Source organism: Hippoglossus hippoglossus, chromosome 15, assembly GCF_009819705.1.
Source record: "Hippoglossus hippoglossus isolate fHipHip1 chromosome 15, fHipHip1.pri, whole genome shotgun sequence".
Taxonomy (NCBI): domain Eukaryota; kingdom Metazoa; phylum Chordata; class Actinopteri; order Pleuronectiformes; family Pleuronectidae; genus Hippoglossus; species Hippoglossus hippoglossus.
Genome location: NC_047165.1, coordinates 3892357 through 3911000, shown reverse-complemented (window position 1 = coordinate 3911000; position 18644 = coordinate 3892357). Strand labels below are relative to the sequence as shown.

Sequence of the window (18644 nt, the reverse complement as noted above, 5' to 3'; positions counted from 1 at the left end):
GAATATGATAAATAAAGCTTTTAAAAAAAGGGTGGGGACACATTAAGACTTAGATATCCACAATGTAAATGTTGTATAAGAGAGACTATGTTTAGAACCTATAATAGACTGGTGTAGATAGATAATATATAATGCATGAGTAAAAAAATGGCAGTTCTGGAGTTCTCTCCTTCCTTCCCTCCTTCCCTCCTTCCTTCCTTCCTTCCTTCCTTTTTCCCAGCCTCTCGTCTAATCCTGTGCAGTGGGCGGGACCGTGTGAGTGACAGCTCTTACATTGTGCTCCAGCTCTGATCCGTCTGGGACTCGGGCTTCTCGCTGGTAACTGCCTCGTCTGCAGTGCTCTCTCTCTCTCTCTCTCTCTCTCTCTCTCTCTCTCTCTCTCTCTCTCCTCCCACATCTTATCTGTATCTCTACACACCTCCACACCCCTTTCCCTCTTTTCTTTTGAGTTTTCTGTATGCTCCCTTTTTTTCCTCAGGTTTCTGTATGCATTCTGCATCTTTACTCATCCCCCTCCCTGCTAGCGGAGGTGGGCAAGCTTCCCAGTGCTGGTGCATCTAGCAGGTGCAGCCTCTTTCTCTCCTCTCCTCTCTCGCTCACTCACTCCCTCCCTCCCTCCCTCTCCCTCTATCTCTCGCTCTACCAGTGTGCACCCTCTGCTCTCTCTGTGCTTTTTCCATCATTCGTTCTCTGCCTCTCAGCGGCGGCAGCTCAGGGAAGCAGCCGTTTTTGCGTCTGCATCCCAATTGCCACAGGTAAGGCAGCTGCATTGTCGATCGATGCCAACTCCATAGAGGCTTTGGGAGCCTTTGCTGTTGCGGCTGCAAGTTCTCATCCCGGTGCGGGGCGCACATTCCTAATCATCTCCAAGAAGGCATCCTGGGGGAAGGACGAGCAAAGGATCCCAGCAACGAGACCAACAAATCACAGGCTGACTCAAAAGAGTGCAGGCTTTCAGGAACAGAGGAAACATCGGCACTCAGAAAGAGAGGAGAGACATTCAGTGGGATATATTTAAAACATTGTGACCTCCTGTTTGAGATTTTCCTCTCATCTCTTGCTTTCTGCTATTTCTGTTTCAATCAATTTCATCCTCTCCCTGCCTCTCATCCTCCTCCACTCTGGTTTTATCCCTCTGTGGCGGAATGCACCTTGCAAACAGATGAGAAGATGCTCTCTGAGCGCTTGCTGCAGTATTAACGGACAGTGCACTGAGACAGCAGGGCGCTGAGCGGACAGCTTGGGGAAATCTGATCCACCGCCGGCTGGAGAAGGAGCAGGATCACGCGTCGCAGTTGCAGATTTATCCGCCCTGTGATACCACTGCACGACAACACCCCTCATTCTGCTTTCTCCCTCTCGCTCTCCCTCTCCCTGTGCTCATCTGAAGTGTTGCTTTTTGACTGGATCCAGAAAATTAATTGGATTCTACTGCTTTATTTTTAGCCTCACTGGAATTTGGAGCACACACAAAGGAATCAAAGTGGGTTTGGATCCAAAGCGTGATGAATACAGAATCTTCAGGCTGATTTGAAAAGCAAAGACTGAGAAAGATAGCGGATAATCCAGGGAGAGTGTTGGACGGACGCATAAACGGCAGATTCTCCTGCTTTCGCTCTCTTTCAGTTACGAAAGGAGGATTTTTGGAGCTGAGGGACGCTGACTCGGCTAAAGCTGTTGGAACGGGCTGCACTGGGAAACATTTTTCCTTTTTTTTGGGGTCCAGTACAGGGTGGGGAAGCAACAAGACCCACCCTGCAAGTTTCATTCCCCTGATTAGACAGTAATGGACTGTCGTGGATTGTACACAGAGGAGACATCTATTGCATGTTGAGTAGAAATCGCTGTGGATTTTTGATGCAGTGGCATCCGAACAGTGATGCCATGGATTCCACACATGCACAGATGTAAAGCTGTTCCTTCCAAACCATCTCTCCCTCCCGTCTCTCTCTTTGTCCCTCTTTCTTCCCGTTGGATGCATCACTTCTTCTCCTCCCTTGGTTTATCCTGCTGTGGACATCCAGAAGTTTACCGTTGCTTCTGTTGGACATCGGGACTTAAGCAAGACTAAACACGGACTAACTGGTCCATTACCCATCAATGCCTGCTCTCCCATTTTTCACTGGGTGTCTCTGAGTGTGGATTTGTGTGCTTGTGTGTTTGTGATTGCGTGTTTGCATGTATCTGCACCCCTCCCTCTCTCTCTATCCTTGGATTACATATCGGTGTACGTGTAATTGAGAGTGAAATTCCGTCGGGGTCCTTCTTTGCCTTTCTCTTTGTGTCTTCTTGATGTCCCACGTTGTTTGGAACCGTTCTGGCATGTGCTACCGATGCCTAACGCAGGGTTAACCCTCAATGAGCCATAAAGGACGGCAGGGAAGGATGAGCGAGTGTTCCGGAGCAGCTGTATCCGGAGTGGTGATCCTGGAGGAGCCTGAGGGTTCAGGGGCAACAGGGGGCCGTCGGGAGGGCCAGGCCCAGGATCAAGGTCCCCTCCGTTGTGCCGTTTGGCCACGCCAGCAGACATGGCTGTGTGTGGTCCCTTTACTTATCGGTTTCATTGGCCTTGGATTGAGCTTGATGCTGTTGAAATGGATTGTTGTTGGCACAGTGCGGGATTATGTGCCAACGGACTTGGTGGATGCTAATCGAATAGGCCAGGATCCTATCTTCCTCTCCAAGCCGAGCGGGATTCCCAAAAGTCCCGATACTACCACAACCACAATCACTCCTACAGCCGATGGCGGGAACCCCACGGCTAGAACTGTAACTGTTGCTAAAGGTAGAGCTCGCTCAACCGCTACAACCACTACTATAAACCCCAGAGGAGGTGGAGCCTCCGGTAGCCAAGTAACCCCTCGGAATCCTGTAAATGGTAACGGACGTGGACCTTCAGGTTTTACTACAACCACAGCGACACCAAGGACCACATCTAGCCACTCTCCGTCCAATCCAACCGTACTTCATGACTCTACGCAGATGTGGACCCCGGAGCATACTACTACTGAGACCGCCTCCACTACGCTCACCACCCGGACACATGGACACCGCAAAGCACGTAAGTCACTCGCTTTATTCAAGTTCAACAGTTTTGGGTCTTTGAACTTTGACGTGATTGTTGGAAGTTTGCTTTGATGGAACAGATTAATGGGCTGATTCATTAGTGGAATTCCACGGGTGTGTTGCTGAGTGTGTGGGAGGTTGGTTCCTTGGTTGGTTCATTGTCAACAAGGCTGATGTTTCAATACATTGTATTTATTATAGTTTATTGGCATTTATGAGATTTTACAGTTATCCAGACCGTTTGCTTTGTGATTGACATGCAATGCCTTTCTGCTTTGGAAATTGTAAATCCGACAAACCAGTGGGCTGAGAATTACAACGGTGTGATCAATGCCATTGATTGCTACTGTAAGGAAATCTGAAGTGTTGCAGGTTTCAATAATCAATCTCTCTGCTATGGTTGGTTACACCAGGTTCCTGTGCTGCTTCATGTCGTGGCTGCATTGTGATAACATCATGGAAGATGGTGCAGATACTGCAGCTTTGGTCTTAGACAGGAAATGTTGGTCTAGAATTTGGTGATTTATTTCCGTCACATTAAATGGATGCGAATTGGTGCAAAGCTTAAATCATGCTATTTTTTTCCAGGCACTAAGTGCAATGTGGTCATTTATGTGCTAGATATGAAAAACTCAAACTAGGTTTAAACTACTTAGACACGAGTTTGTGGAAATGCTTGTGTGCACGTCTGTTTTCTTGCATTTGTTTATCCAATGTTGTTTTAGCTTTAAAATGTTGTCCTTCGTGTTTTGTTCACTGAAGAAACGTGATTTGCACTCATTACCTTCACTTGTGCATCCATGCACCCACATGCACACTGAGTGGGGTTGTTTACTTGCTGCAATCTTGATGTGCTGATCCAGTCCTGTGAACCAAACAGTTTCTATACTTGTAATGTGTCACACAAACCGTGTCTGAACCCACACATACTAATCAGTCATTGGATCTTAATTGACTTGAAATGAAATTTGTTCTTATCCATTAATGAATGAATGCTGATTTTTGTACCTTTGCTCTTGACATTGCTGTCCTTGACTCAAGTCATGCAAGCAATCATGCTATTGATTAGTGCTGCAGGGGATTTCCTTGCTCAAATGAATGACTGACTGACTGACTGACTGACACACACACACACACACACACACACACACACACACACACACACACACCCCTTCCAGCTCTCAAAATGGTGTCACGTTATTTGCTGGACGTCCCTCTGCTTGTGGTGTTTCTGTCTCTGATTCCGGGCTCGGGCCTGCACAGACATCTTCTCAGTGACAGGACGCTGTTTCATTTTTAATAGTGACCTCATACTCTGCCTGTATCGGGTCGCTCGTGTCTGCAGGAAAAAAAATAAGCTGAGTGGTTATTTGATGAAATTTAGACGATACAGGCTCATGCATCTCATGCTGTTGATCTCATCTCTCATAGTCATAGCATGATACTTATATATGTCACTTATGCATTGTGTGTTGGTTCAACTGACCTAATGGCTCTGTGATGGCATTTAAGCTGGAATATTGTTGCCATCCTTCATCATATGGTCCGTTGCAATGTGTGCTTTACACGATCGCTGCCATTTATTCAATTAGCGATAATTACATGATGACAGTCATTTCATATAAGTGGTAAACAAACCCAACACGTTCCACCTGCTGTGGTTTCGGTTCACTTGACTGCAAAGTTGCTTCTTTTGTTTCCATGATAATGAAAATGTCCCCAGACTACCCTAGAGACCAGGGAATGTTCCCTCTGATAATTAGAAACATTGGAGTGTGTGTGTGTGTGTGTGTGTGTGTGTGTGTGTGTGTGTGCGTGTGTGTGTGTGTGCATCGTTTCATTACCAGGAGGAAAAATGAAGGCCATTCATCATCATCTATTCATTTATTAATTAACCATTAAAAAAGAATGCCATATCTCCAGCAAGTGCTCCTGAAAGCCATTAAGCCTCGTTGATAGATATCCCAGGGAAAATGTCACTCCTTCTCCAGCTCGCCTGAGAAAGTTCTGCTGCTACAGAACAGCCAGCTCATTTGATAATCCTAAACACTGTCCCTCCCCCTTTATGCTACCACCCACATGCTGCTTTGATTTGAAAAGGCCATCATTTTCACATTAACTGTCCATTATGTGTGAATGTGTTCTGTGGTATTACCCAATGGCCTGTGTTGGCTCGTGCTCAGGAACGGAGAGAATTATATTAATTTAAGTAAAGCTGGGCCATCTGGGTGCTCTTATCGATGCTGTCACTGTCTTTGTGTGTCACTGAATTAAGATGGACGTAGATGTTAATCGACACTGGGCTGTGGCGCTTCCAGTCGCCTGCTATGGCCTATAGAGCTGTGAATTGGAATGAGCCTGTGCTGCTGCTATAAATTCCCATTTGGGAGTTTTCCTGCTGCAGCATCCTCCACGCTGCATGGGGAAAAAAATGGGAGGCCAGTGGAGAAGTGAATGCAGAACGGAGCCGACAACTGAGAGAGATGATACCATTGCAGGGAGCCGGGTGACCTCTGCTCTGCAGGGCAAAGCGTCAGGGGGAAGCCTCAGCGATAATGAGAAGAGGGATTTCAAGCAAACTGGAAATCGCATATCTGCCGTTATTTGCCAGTGAAATAGAAACAACAAAGAGGAAGAGAATCAGAAATTAGAAGCTAGAAAATAAAAGATGAGTCAATGTTGTGATGAGTGAATCCCTTCCAGAAGAAAATAAAAGGAAGTGAGCTGGTCAGCTCAGCCTGGAGTTACGTCACTAACATGATTGTCAGGTCCGTGCTCCGGAGTTCGTCCCGGTGCAGCCGGAGGTCTTTGTCTCCGCGCTGAGCCACTCAGTGCGATGAGGTTTCAGTCAGACAGTGGCCCTGAAACCTAAATCCAGATTAACAGCCCATCACCGTGACTGTGCAAGCAACAGAATTACAGGAGCCTACCTATCACTCACACACACACGCACCCACACATACACACACTCTACATGGGCTTAAAAGCAGCCTGGATGTTGATTGATTGTTTTAATGGTCTGTGCAGGGATGATTTTTATTAAATAACGATGCTGAGATGACATGTTGAAGAGGGCGTCTTCTCTTTGCTGCATTTCAGGATCCCTGAGCCACTTCATGGAGGGAAAGGTTTACAGTTGTATTAAAACACAAATAAATCGGTGGCTAGTGTCGCTTTGTGTGACAACAGTATTGTGCAGGGTGTTATATCCTTATTTTAGTGTTCATGGCAAATGATGCTGAGTCATGCAATTTCACCGAACTTCACTGTGTCTTGTGCTAACGTCTAAATGTCTAAATAGCAAAGTGGAAATGTGCTCGAATCTGAAGCTCTTAACTTGACGTCTCCAGTGCTGCACCGATCTTTCAAAGCATATTATAGTTTCCAGCAAAAAGATTTTTATTGGATCACAAGAACAATTGCATTTTTCAACCACATAAAATTGGATGAAAATCTGATCCAGAAACCTTCACGAGGCCTCTATGATCAGGATACAGTTCCAAATCTGTAGAAAGCCGGGATTATTCCAGGGCTGTGTTTCAATGAAATTGCTCTTGACATTCGTGATCTTATACTCTGCTATCTAATCTCCTGCATGCTCATATTTGCATGGTTTATGAAGGGGTTTTGAAAATATGAGCAACGATTGCAGTCCAACATGTAGTTTCCCATGTTCCTCAGCCAGCGTCGAGTATAACCTGTTCTCAAGTACAATACAACTGTTGTCTGGTCTTTGTGTTCTGTGTAATAATTTGTTTGTGTTTTAATGTTTTGCAGTGGAGCAGGAACTTGTTGTAACACGAGCATATAGTGGCCACTCTGCTCCAAATTTCATATAATTAATAAGAGTCTGAAGTCTTCTACACGGCAATATTCAGTCATAGCGCCACCTAGTGACAGCAAGAAGTGCGCCTCATGCCACAATCATCATTCCATTTACATGAGATTGTCTTGCTCTAGTCTACAAGGCGATAAAACACATGTTTAGTTCATGCTCTTACTCAATCGTGCAGTAATTGTTATTATCGGGTGCAAAGGCTCGTTTAACATTTCAACATTTTAACTTTAATCAAAGCTGCGTTTGTTAAAGTCCTGTGTCCTGTGATCTCTGCCTGTTTCTTTACAAATCTCTCTGTGTGTTGTTGCGTCGTCACTTTGACACTTTCACAGTCATTTCATCTACTAATTCAATTAGCTCTGGCTTTCATCTCTGCCGGGCAACACTGAGGGCATCAGGTCCGTGTTTGAGTTTCACTAATCAGCTCATATGGAGAGATTTCAGGTTTTAAACCAGATTGTAGAGTTCGGAATCTTTACAGTTGGATTAGTTGTGTGAGCTGCTTAGTAACACGATCCCTATGGGGTTTCTCCATGTATGCATGACTGTGCCTGTGCACTGAAAAATGCCCACGCTCGCTCGGGTGTCAGCATCAGCACATGGAAGTGTGTGTGTCCCCATGTTCTCTGTGTGTGTGACCCAGCTGTGACCTCTTGTGTGAGTGAGGACTGAAATCAGCCCCGCCCTCCACGGCTCCCCTGCAGCTCAAATGGCAGAATTACAGCTTTAATGGGAAGCAATACAGGATGTGGACAAGATGGTGACTGGAATATGACTGAAATTTGTCACTTGATATCTATAATATGGATATTGTGATGCTCACTGTAGAAATGTTATGTTTCTAAATAATAAAGTGGCTCCTAAAGACTTTAGATATTGTTTTGAACAGATATTTTCCGCCCACACGTTTTATCGTATCTGCATTAGTATGAACATGGCATTAATCCAAATCATTTTTTATCTTCATGATTATCTTACTGACCTTGTTGATTGAAGTAATTTAAAATATCTCCACCTTACAAGTCATTAACAATTAAATTCAGCCTTTTTAAACTGATTCAAAACAAATTGAACTTGTTGCAATTGATATATTTTTTTACAGTGTACCCGTTTCTACTCCAATTCACAACCTGTTCGGAAATTCTGCAGCAAACCTTGACGCAGAGTTGTTATGTTTAGCATCCAACACACACACACACACACACACACACACACACACACACACACACACACACACACACACACACAACTGGGGAGTCTTGTAATCAAAATGTCTGTGGAAGGCCAGCATGTGTATTCCCACGCATCTAAATGATGAATGCTCACACTCTCCTCATGTTCCACTTCATTTAACCGCCAGGATAACTTGTAGCCAATCACACACGCTGTTCCCTAAAAGATCAAGACGTTCTCTAATTTACAGCATCACAGTCGGTTTACATCCAGGACACTTGGTGCTTGACCACTAACTGAGTGCGGCGGGATCCTGTCGTGGCGTCCCGATTAGTGTTTTAATTTGGGGGAGATGCCGTGCGTGCTAAGCTTAACGTCACATTGATTCATTCTGATGAAACGTCTTGCAGGGGGAAGAGCGATGAAATATTAATGACGCGAAAGAGAAACATGTTCAATATGTAGAGGGAAAGTGTAAATAATTGAAGATGGCCCTTTGACGAATTATGCCACGCCGAGCAATTCCCTGTGCAGGCGAACTCCTTCAGTGAATGACGGTGTTCGGGGTGCGTTCGATCCCAGACGCCGTGGAGGAGAAGGAAGTCGAAAGGTGTTATTTTCTGAGATTTTTCTCAACATATCTTCACGACTGCCAAGGTGGAAATTATCCATCCTCCTCTCTTCTCTCCACTTCCCTCCCAAGCTCATCTATCACACAAATCCAGATGATGAAGAGGTGCAAATTGGTTAAATCTTGCCGCTAACTTCTTGGAGCTTTTAATAATGAATTCAGGTGGAAGTGTGGCCTTGATTAGATGAGTCTTTTTATTGCATTTTATTGGAGCCAGTGGCGGCGAAGGTGGCGGCTGACGAGATGTAAGAGATCATTCTTTTTTTTCTGGGATTCACCTGCGTCTGCTCTTCAGGGGAAGCTGCCACCTGCAAGTTATTACATTACATTTCATTTTGCTGATGCTTTCACCCAAAGCGACTTAAAATATGTGCATTCAACATCTATGAGGGGCCATTTTTTTCAGCATCTTGCCCAAGGACACTTTGGCATGGGCTGGGTTTCGAGCTGCTGACCTTCTGGTTGGAGGAGCACCCCCTCAGCCACAGCTGCCCCACGGTCCTCATTCTCCAAGATGTTATACTACTGATGGAAGACAGAATTGGACGAGTCTTGAGTTGTCCCATCATGTATATTTTTACTTGCTTGGCATTAAACAGACAGGGGGTGAAAAACAACTTCCTACAAAGACAATCAATTGTTTTACACAACTGGGTATTGGGTAATCGTCAGTTAGCAACTAATCCATACATGACGTCATAAAACAGTATGTAAATTGTGTCCAAAACCTATTATTTAGTTTCCAAATTTGATATGATACAACAGGGAACCCACAGTATGAAAAGCGCAGATTGATTTGTGGGTTATTAAATAAGAGAGTTTTCCAAATGGGCCAATAATACACACCCCCTTTTCCCACAGCTCACCTTTCCCTCTCTCTCCCTTATTAAATCCACCAGCCGGCCTACAGCAGAGAACCGTTAAACCCAAGTAAGCAAATAAAGATCCGACTGTTAGGAGTCCGACTGCGGCCAACAGCTGCCGTCGCACTTTGTTTCTGTGTCGTCGAGACGAGAGAAGTTCGGGACATGACAAACGAGAGCAATAACCTGCAGCTGGACAACTGAGCTGTGGGTAAAAATGACAGCTTTGGCAAATAGATTGCAAAAGGAAATGCAATTGCAGTCAAGACAATAGGCATCGTAGGGACCACCTCAGGTTAGGGAACGATTGTGCTCTTGTTTCAACCTTCACACGCGTCTTTTCTTTATTTTGTAACCGAAGCCAAGCTGTGTCCCATTCAGGCCTGTTTAACATAACATCTCTTTGCATAGGTAAAGACCCACAGAGGTTAAGAACATGAAACCTCCCACCAGTCAGAACTGAGGCACCTTGAAAGAGACGTGGAACTCAAACAAGTCCAGTTCAAATGACCTGGATGACTGAGGATCCTCACAGACAGGATGCAAACCAACTGGTTTCACAGTCTGTTTACCTGACGTCCACTTCAACCACTTCCTCATTCCTTCAATTTAAAATCCCTCCCTGAACAAAATCAAACCAGTGATTAAGTTTGGTGCAACATATATTTCCCATAATGCAGTTCAGGAACAGGGGGGTGTTCCTTTCACTTTGATTCACCGAGTAGATGCAGATGCAAATTCTTCTTTTTGTTGGAAAACTAACTTTTGACATTTCCCCTGTATGCAAGCCACTCGCCTGAGTCCAGTCCACATCAGCTGCAGGAGCACCGGTAATATGAACCGGACGAGCTGACCTTGAGACAAGCAGAGAGAGAGAGAGAGAGAGAGAGAGAGACAGGCAGAGAGGGAGAGATAGAGGAAAGAGGGGATGAGATGGCAGAGGAGGGGAACACAAATGCAATCATTTAGCTCAGTGAAAAGAGAAATGGTATCAGACTAGAACTGGTGCTGCCCTGAACCGTTGGGTTTCTGAAAGCTCAGTGCACACTCAGGTTAAATAATCTCTGTCGAAGCATTTTATCTCAGCTAATAGCATTGTTTACTAACAGGTGCTGGCAGCATAATGAGCAGCAGGCGGGGGGGGCGCAGACGTTTCTCCAGTCCACTGCGTCACTGGTGTGTATTTTATGTCTGAAGCTTAAAACTAAGGTCAAACTCTTTTTCCTTGACTTGTTTGACCTGAAGCTGTCAACAAATATTACATGAATTAATAAATCTGCCTCTCGGAGACTCGTTAGACGACCTAAAGTTAATGAACTAATAAATCTCACACCAACAATAACACAGTCACTTGGTTTGTTTTAGTCTTTTTTTCGATCAATGGACGTCTGGTAAATTATGGACCTCATTTATTTTGTGCTTTTAAGTCTCAACAACCACTCAGAGTGTTTTACAGCACGAGTCACTTTCACCGATTCATGTCAGTCTGTGAATGATGAAGGATGTCAGGGGGCAGTGTGGAGAACAGAGTCTCGCCCAAGGACAATTAGATGAGATAAGATGAGATAAGATGAAATAAGACAAGATAAGAGGAGATAAGAGAAGAGAAGAGGGAATAATGGATTAGACCCTCAGTAAAGGTATAAACAAGTAAAAAACACAATAGAAACACAAATAACTATAAAGTACAATGTAAACAAAGTATAGACGTTGTAACAGTATTGCACATATGAAGTTGCACGTATAGAAAATGATTAATTTTGTCAAACGGATTGGAGGAGCCAGGGATCGAACCACCAAACACCACCTACCCGCTCTCCCTCCTGAGCCACAGCTCCTCACTGGTGAGGAACTGGGTCAAAAGTAATGAATTTACTCAAGTACATTTTTTGCCATTGAATCAAACACTTTAATTAACTCTCTGGTTACATGTGCTCACACATCCAGGTACATTAGGATTAAAAGATAAATCTGAATTACACAATTCTATATAACATATAAACACTGCTAATGCATCACTAATAATAATCCAATACCATGAATCCTATTATCATTACAGAGTTATAATGAACTACAGAATGTGACTTTACTTCACAGTGCTTCAATGTCAGCGTTACATGAATCTAATAAATCAGTTTCCTGACCATTCATCCTGACATCAGCACCAGTTAAAGTTTCCTCCCTCTCGGTTACTTATGGATAATGATTCTTCGTGCGAGGGCGTGTCGGCCACACGAGCCTCCTCAGCCGCCCTGGACACCGTATTGATTCTATCCTGGTCTTTTGCCACTCAGCAGTTTAGCCGCGAGCCCTGCGAGTTTGGGCGTGGGTTCTGATTATCCCGAGCTCGCTGCATTTGTTACCGCGGTTATTTTTAGCTTCAAAGAGCGATGCCAGCTTCTGTGTGAGAGGACGCATGGAGCTGGCTGTTCTGGTGGAGGCCTCGGAGGCGACAGAGCTGCAGGGAAACGGCCCAGAAAAGCACAGAGGAGACGGCGAAGACTGTTTTTATATTTTGGAAACATTACAGTTATGGTCAGTTTATCATGTTAAGCCCAGTCGGAAAATCTTTCTCCAGTGTTGGATTTGTTTATTTCGGGAAAGCTGCCACTGTGCTGGATCTTATTATGCAAAGCAGCAGCAATTTGAGGCCTCTGCGATGAGAGTCTAAAGACGGAGGAGGCTATTCTCCAAGAAATCAGAGCTGTTAAACCGCACATCACATATTATATTACCACACAGGAGGTTTCCTGGGGGAAATGGGAAGCTGTCTAGAAGGTCACTGTCACCTTGATGGGAAACACAACTCAGTAACACACACACACACACACACACACTGTCAAACACACACACACAGTTGCAGAGAGCTAAGCTTGGTGTCATATGCTACACATTGGTCCTCTCAGCTCTGTCCTTGGGGCAGATGGTTACATCATTTGTGTTTTGGAGCCTGACATGGAGCATGTGTTTGTTTGTATCAGTGTGTGTGTGTGTGTGTGTGTGTGTGTGTGTGTTTGTTTGTATCAGTGTGTGTGTGTGTGTGTGGGCAATCAGTCAATAGTAGTTTTTCTCAGTATTCTGACACACTTCTTTTCCCTTCTATCCCAAGTAGAAATATTTGTGATTTGCAATGTGAGCTTTTAGAATGGCACACATGACTTTCATGGTAGATCATCACGAACACATGGCTTAAAACAGAGAAATGCAGCAGATCCTCCCATTGGAGGAGCAATTATTTGACATCGTCCTTTGATAAATGACTCAAGTGTTTTGTCAAATCACTGTTGATTAGTGTTTTTGTCAATCCGTCAATGTTCATCACTCCCCACTCGTTCTTTCTTTGCTCCGTCTCTTGTTTCTTTCTTTTCTCTCTAACCTCGGGACACGGCTGACAGCTGTCTCCCAGAGACTTTCTGTGACAAGTCTGGTGAACTGGTGGGTTGTCTGTCTGCATGCGTGTTTCTGGAAGAGACACAGATCTGCTTATGACAGGTGGACTCTCTCTCTCTCTCTCTCTCTCTCTCTCTCTCTCTCTCTCTCTCTCTCTCTCTCTCTCTCTCTGCTTTCTCTTTCTTTTTCCTTCTCACTCTCTTCAGGGTGAGTGACTCAACATTTGGGAGTCAAAGAAAATAGTATTGCACGGCCGTTCTCTAAGCGATGCAGGAGAGCGGGGAGATGTGATGGGATTGTGAGGTTTAGGGCGAAGAGTAAAATGCGAGGAAGGAATGAATGAGACAAAAAACGGAGGAGAGAAATGCATTGTGGGGGCAGAAGGTGATTTCGCTGGAGGAAACCTTTCCACCGGGCGAGATGAAGGCAGATGGAAACCAGCCTCTCATCCATCTCGCAGCAGTGAGCTCTCCCTTCACTCTCCCTCCATCTTCTCCTCTCTGCCCACTCAGTTCATTTACATTTACATTACATCCAGCTGGAGTTGATTTGGTAGCGAGTGATGGATGGTGAGGTTCTGATGCTGTTTATAGAAATGGGCTCAGGGGGTTAGCAGTGTCAGCTGTTTGCAAGGTGGCGAGCGCAGTCTGACACAATATGGGAAGCTCGTTAGCGACTGAATCGCTAGCTGAAGCTGTGGCGACATCTATTTATGGGAGATGAGGGTTTAATGGCTGCAGCTCGTCCCTGTAACTCGCTGGTTTGCACATGAAACATACGTCTGACAATGAAACACAAGGGTTTACATGATGCAGAGAAACTTTAAGTTTGGGACCCGATGACTTTTGCTAAAGTTCTATTTGAACTCAATTCGTTTTACAGAGTGAAGCAATTTGTACGCCTCCAAACTGCATCTGGAAAAATAACATTTGAACTTTGGTGTCCATTAATATAATGATATGATAAATCTGGCTTTTATTATCTATTTATTATACATTCCTTTAAAAGCATTAATACACTGAATCCTCCTGCAGGTTAAACAGTGCTCACTCTGCACAGAGACGGGCTGTGGATCCAGACAGGATTAATATCATTGGGTACATCTGTGACACACAAACAAAAATCTACCAGGCAGAAACCAACGCTGTCATATCAGAGATTTGGTTTGTAATGCCAGATGGTCATGCTCTGAAAAAAAGAGAAAGCATCCCAGTGATCTCCCTCGAATCGCTGCTCCTGCTCAACACTTCAGCTTCCTCCTGAACGCAACATATCCTTACTGCGCAGTGTGATTCATCCTCACAATGAGGTTATTTGCTATTATCTCTATTTGCGGTTTCTTAGCTGCGGTCGGCTTGATAACCACTTGTTCTTTTTTAGCGAGAGGATCAGCGCAGTGAGCTTTTCTGTTTGCTCACCAACAGATCTGCAGCCAAAACAAACACCAGGCGGCTGGTGAACACGTTCCTGCAGCGCCGTGGCCTTTAGGGCTCCTCACAGATTCCTGGTTAGATATTGCTGTCCAGGTAAAACAAGCAGAGGCCCTGCAGTGTGTTGCCACAGGAGGTATATGCATTTCAATATGTGCCAATGAAGACGAAGGAGTGTGGAGGATGTGCTGAGAAAGACCAGGGATGTGTTAATAAAAGGAAAAACGGTGGGAACACGGAGGTAAATACTCTACAGCTATTACATATGTCCCAGCATGCACTGGGTGAGAGGCAGGGCACAGCCAGGGAAGCTCACCAGGTTATCACAGGACGCATTGAAGAACACTTTCACAGTTAGATTCACGCTTCGGGCAATTTAGAGTTTTCCAATTCATGCATGTCTTTGGACTGCAGGAGGTGTGGGAGAAAACGAGGGCGCCCGTGGGAAATGAGCGAACGTGCGACTCGTCTGGTCGCCCTCCGGCTGAGGTACGGGCCGCTGATAGTGAGGCATAAATGAAACGGTTAATGACTTCGGTGCGACGCCTGAACTGACGCACTGCTTCACTGGTCAGCGGCAAAACAGTGCAGCTTCATCAGGAACCTATTATCACTGTTGTTTGTGAGATTCTGCCGAACACCTGTGTGTATAAATATATATAAATATATTTAGCTGTGTGCACATTGAGTTCCTCCTCTGATGAACATGTCAGAGTCATGAGCTGTCAACACCACATCCGCCACTTGTCAGCAGTGACTTATGTCCGACGCCAAGTATACACACACACACACACACACACACACACACACACACACACACACGCACACGCAAACACACACACACACACACACAGAGAGAGACAGCTAGGGCGTCACTCGTCTAGCTCCACACTCTCGAGAGCGCCACAGAGGAAGACGGACAGACAGGAGCTGTCAGCGAGGACGCAGGGACACAGAGTCGGCCCCTCTCACTTAAAAATAATGATCCACATGTGAAGCGTTGACTCGGCTTCAATTAGATCGGAAGATAATTATCTGAGCAGGAGTCACTCATCCTGATCAGGGTGTGAATTACTGCCTGGAGAGGATGTTGAGTGAAGTAAGAGGCAGCTTGTTTGAAGACGCTGTTGAGTTTAGTTTGTTTCGACTTCGGATAAAACCATCTGCTCTTATGGGGGAGCTACATTGGTCCCATTGTTTTTTGGAATATTCATGATAATTCCCTTTGGTTGGCAAAGATTTCAATGTACCATCCAGCACAAGAGCCACTGCTCCTCCTTTTCCAGAAGATTCTGCAGGAAGATTTTCAGATTTCAAGAGATCGACTGTGGGTGGAGAGAAAATCTGTCGTAACAAAACATGGGATTGTAAATTTTGCAAACTACCATTAAATAATTCTTACGTTGAGACATGCTTTTAGTGTCAAATCTCACATGCTAATATCAGGTAAAAAATCCAGGTGATTTATTATGTGTCTACGTAGGTTTTTAAATGCAAATGAACCAATTTATAAAAGGGTTATTGACTTGTTTCCCATTGCCAGCAGAGGAGTTTGTCTCTCAGGTTTTCTTTTTTCAAGCTGCGTCATTTTCAACATCACAAACGCACTGAAAACCTGCAGAGTCATTTGAACTGGGAGCGAATGCACATTGAATCCATTCACATTGCAAAACCCAGTTGTTTGTGGACATTAATTAGTTTTTTGACAGAACTAAACAGAAAATGTTTCCTTTTGTGTGGACGACATTGCATTTTTTCCTTTTAGCGAAACATATGAAAGGATTTAATTAATGAATTTTGAGAAAAATATTATTAAATTGACAAATTTTACCTGAATAATGAATTCACCAAATTATCACGATTTATCTTCGTACTTCAGATTGAATCCAAACACTCTCTGCTCAGGGATCTTTGTCCTCTGTCTCTCTCTCGGTGAAACGAGAAGCAGGTTCAGCTGAACCATGAACGGCGACAGGAGCGACGGCACCGTTCCGTCTGTCTCGTCCCCATTAATTGTCCCATTAGCGTCGGTTTGGCAGCGTCACGACATGTGTACGCTCGCCTATATATTATAAATCATCTGTTTGAAAGTGCACCGAGCAACCCCTCTCTTACGCCTTTTTAAATTCTACATCAACACCGCAGCATCAATAATGAATATCTGGCTTCGCTCCGGTGCGACACAATAGGCCTCGGAGGCTACACAGTATGTCAATGGACTGCGAGAGCGGCTGCACACTCAGGATGTTCTGTGTGGTTGTGCTTGAGTAGAGAACATTCAGCGTAACCTTCCCACTCGTATGTAAAAATGTTCATTACGTATGCTGACACACTGCCATTAAAGGGATTGTAGTGTTTCCAGTGGGGACCTGACATCGGAGCGCTGACCTGTGGCCCACACAGCTGTATTATTTCTCTCACTTCGTCGCGGAGGTGTGAGTGTGAGTGAGCGGGACATCTATCTGAATGAGTGTGGATTTACAGAGTGCACGTTTAGCTCTACGTTCTGACAAGAAGAAAAAAAAACGTGTTGGTTCTACAGTTTAAAAATTAATCACATGCACTCACTCAGCACGCACGTGCCTTTAGGCAAAACGTGTAGATGTAAAATGTATGTTTTCAAATGTGGTGCGATGCATTTCACATGAAACGCCTGAGTCACATTGGATACATGTGTTTAAGTGTTTTTTTTTAATTTGCTTAGAATCTTTGTGCAGTTGGTTTTTGCAACTAGCCTCAAAACAAAAGAGAGGAAATGAATTAAAATGTTGAAATCGTGCATAAAACAGGATTAATAATTGGTCGGTGGAAAGTATGATCTGTTATAAACATCTGTTTGGTGCTCAGCTCGCATGTCATCATCGTGTACTGTCGCCGTAGTGCCTGATAAAAACACAACGAGTGAGGAGACATATAAAACTTCATGTAATATTGCAATATAATATAATTTTGTCAGTATTGCGTTGAGACATGATGTAACATTTATGCACATGAGCTCCTGTTGTGAGGTTTTCGATTGTGTGTGTGTGTGTGTGTGTGTGTGTGTGTGTGTGTGTGTGTTTGTGTATTTGAGGGATTGCGTGTTTGCATGCGAAGCAGCGGCCTCACATCTCATCTCAAATAAGCCGAGCATGGATATCACATGAACCATCATCCGGTTTGAGTGTGAGATCCATCAGGTCGGCTCCAGTATCACTGTCTCACGGGCTGCAGCGGCTCGCTCACACACACGTCACAGTGCACAGAGACGCCATTAACCTCCTGCACAGGGCTTCAGTGGGATTACTGCGACTTCGCTGATGACCCTGTTCTCTCTCTCCGCCTCTTACCATCCCTCTCTCTCTCTCTCTCTCCCTCCCTCTTGCCCCTCCTCCTTCTCGCTCTTAGTACAAACAAACCTCCCCGTTAAGCCCCCCCCCCCCCCCCCCCAGTCCTTTAATCACAAGTTAAGTTACGACATGTTACAGATGTTTGTTCTCCGTCACGAAAGGCTTTCAGCAACCTGACTCTGCCGTGCCTGCATCCATCTTGTGCCTTTTGTAAGTTTACTCACATTCCCACTGCAACCGACGTGATTTTATTCACACTCAACTTCATGTATTAACACATTGGATAATGACGGCAGGTTTTTATAATACATATAAAGAGTTTAAATTGTACACTGGATTCAAATTAAAGCCATAAATTGAAAAGTCCTTTCTGTCACTTCTTTAATTTCCATTGAGATGTCACAGGTACAGTGTGATCCTGCTTTTTCATCACAGCTCTGTGTGTAATTTGAAACAGCAGGTTCGTTGGTGTAGGTAAGACTGAGAATCACATAAACATGATTGTTAATGACGCAGATAATGGTGTGAATTACCTCCTTCTTGATGCAAATGGAAAACTGGAACCCAGCAGCTACTACAACAATGTGGAGGAAAACTCACATGTTGTGTGTTTGTAACATCTACGATCATTTAACCATAAAGAAGAAATTAATGTTTTACCTCAACTGCAATATTTATTTCAATGACTGTCACCATTCAAGAACTTGATTTCAGTAATGAAACACAACAAAATTACAAAAATAGAATTGTTCAGATTTACAAAAGGAAAGTTTACATAAAAAATAAAAAAAAATAAGCAACTATATAAATAAATCACAAAATAAGCAAAAGAAGTCAAGTATAATGTATATTTAATAAAAATATAAGCAACACAACTCAAGGTAACAAGGGTGAAAAGAACAAAACGTGTTAATCCCTGAAAAT

The 18644-nt window shown here is 44.2% G+C and overlaps 1 protein-coding gene across 1 annotated transcript in view; it reads left to right on the top strand.

The window, feature by feature from the left end:
* The first annotated feature begins 651 nt into the window (after positions 1-651).
* Positions 652-18644, top strand: part of LOC117775156 (pro-neuregulin-3, membrane-bound isoform) — a 296027-nt gene continuing 278034 nt past the window's right edge. The window contains exon 1 of the mRNA XM_034608063.1: positions 652-3061. Within this exon, the coding sequence (XP_034463954.1) occupies positions 2359-3061 (703 nt within the window). The 5' untranslated portion in view covers positions 652-2358. The remainder of the gene's footprint in view (positions 3062-18644) is intronic.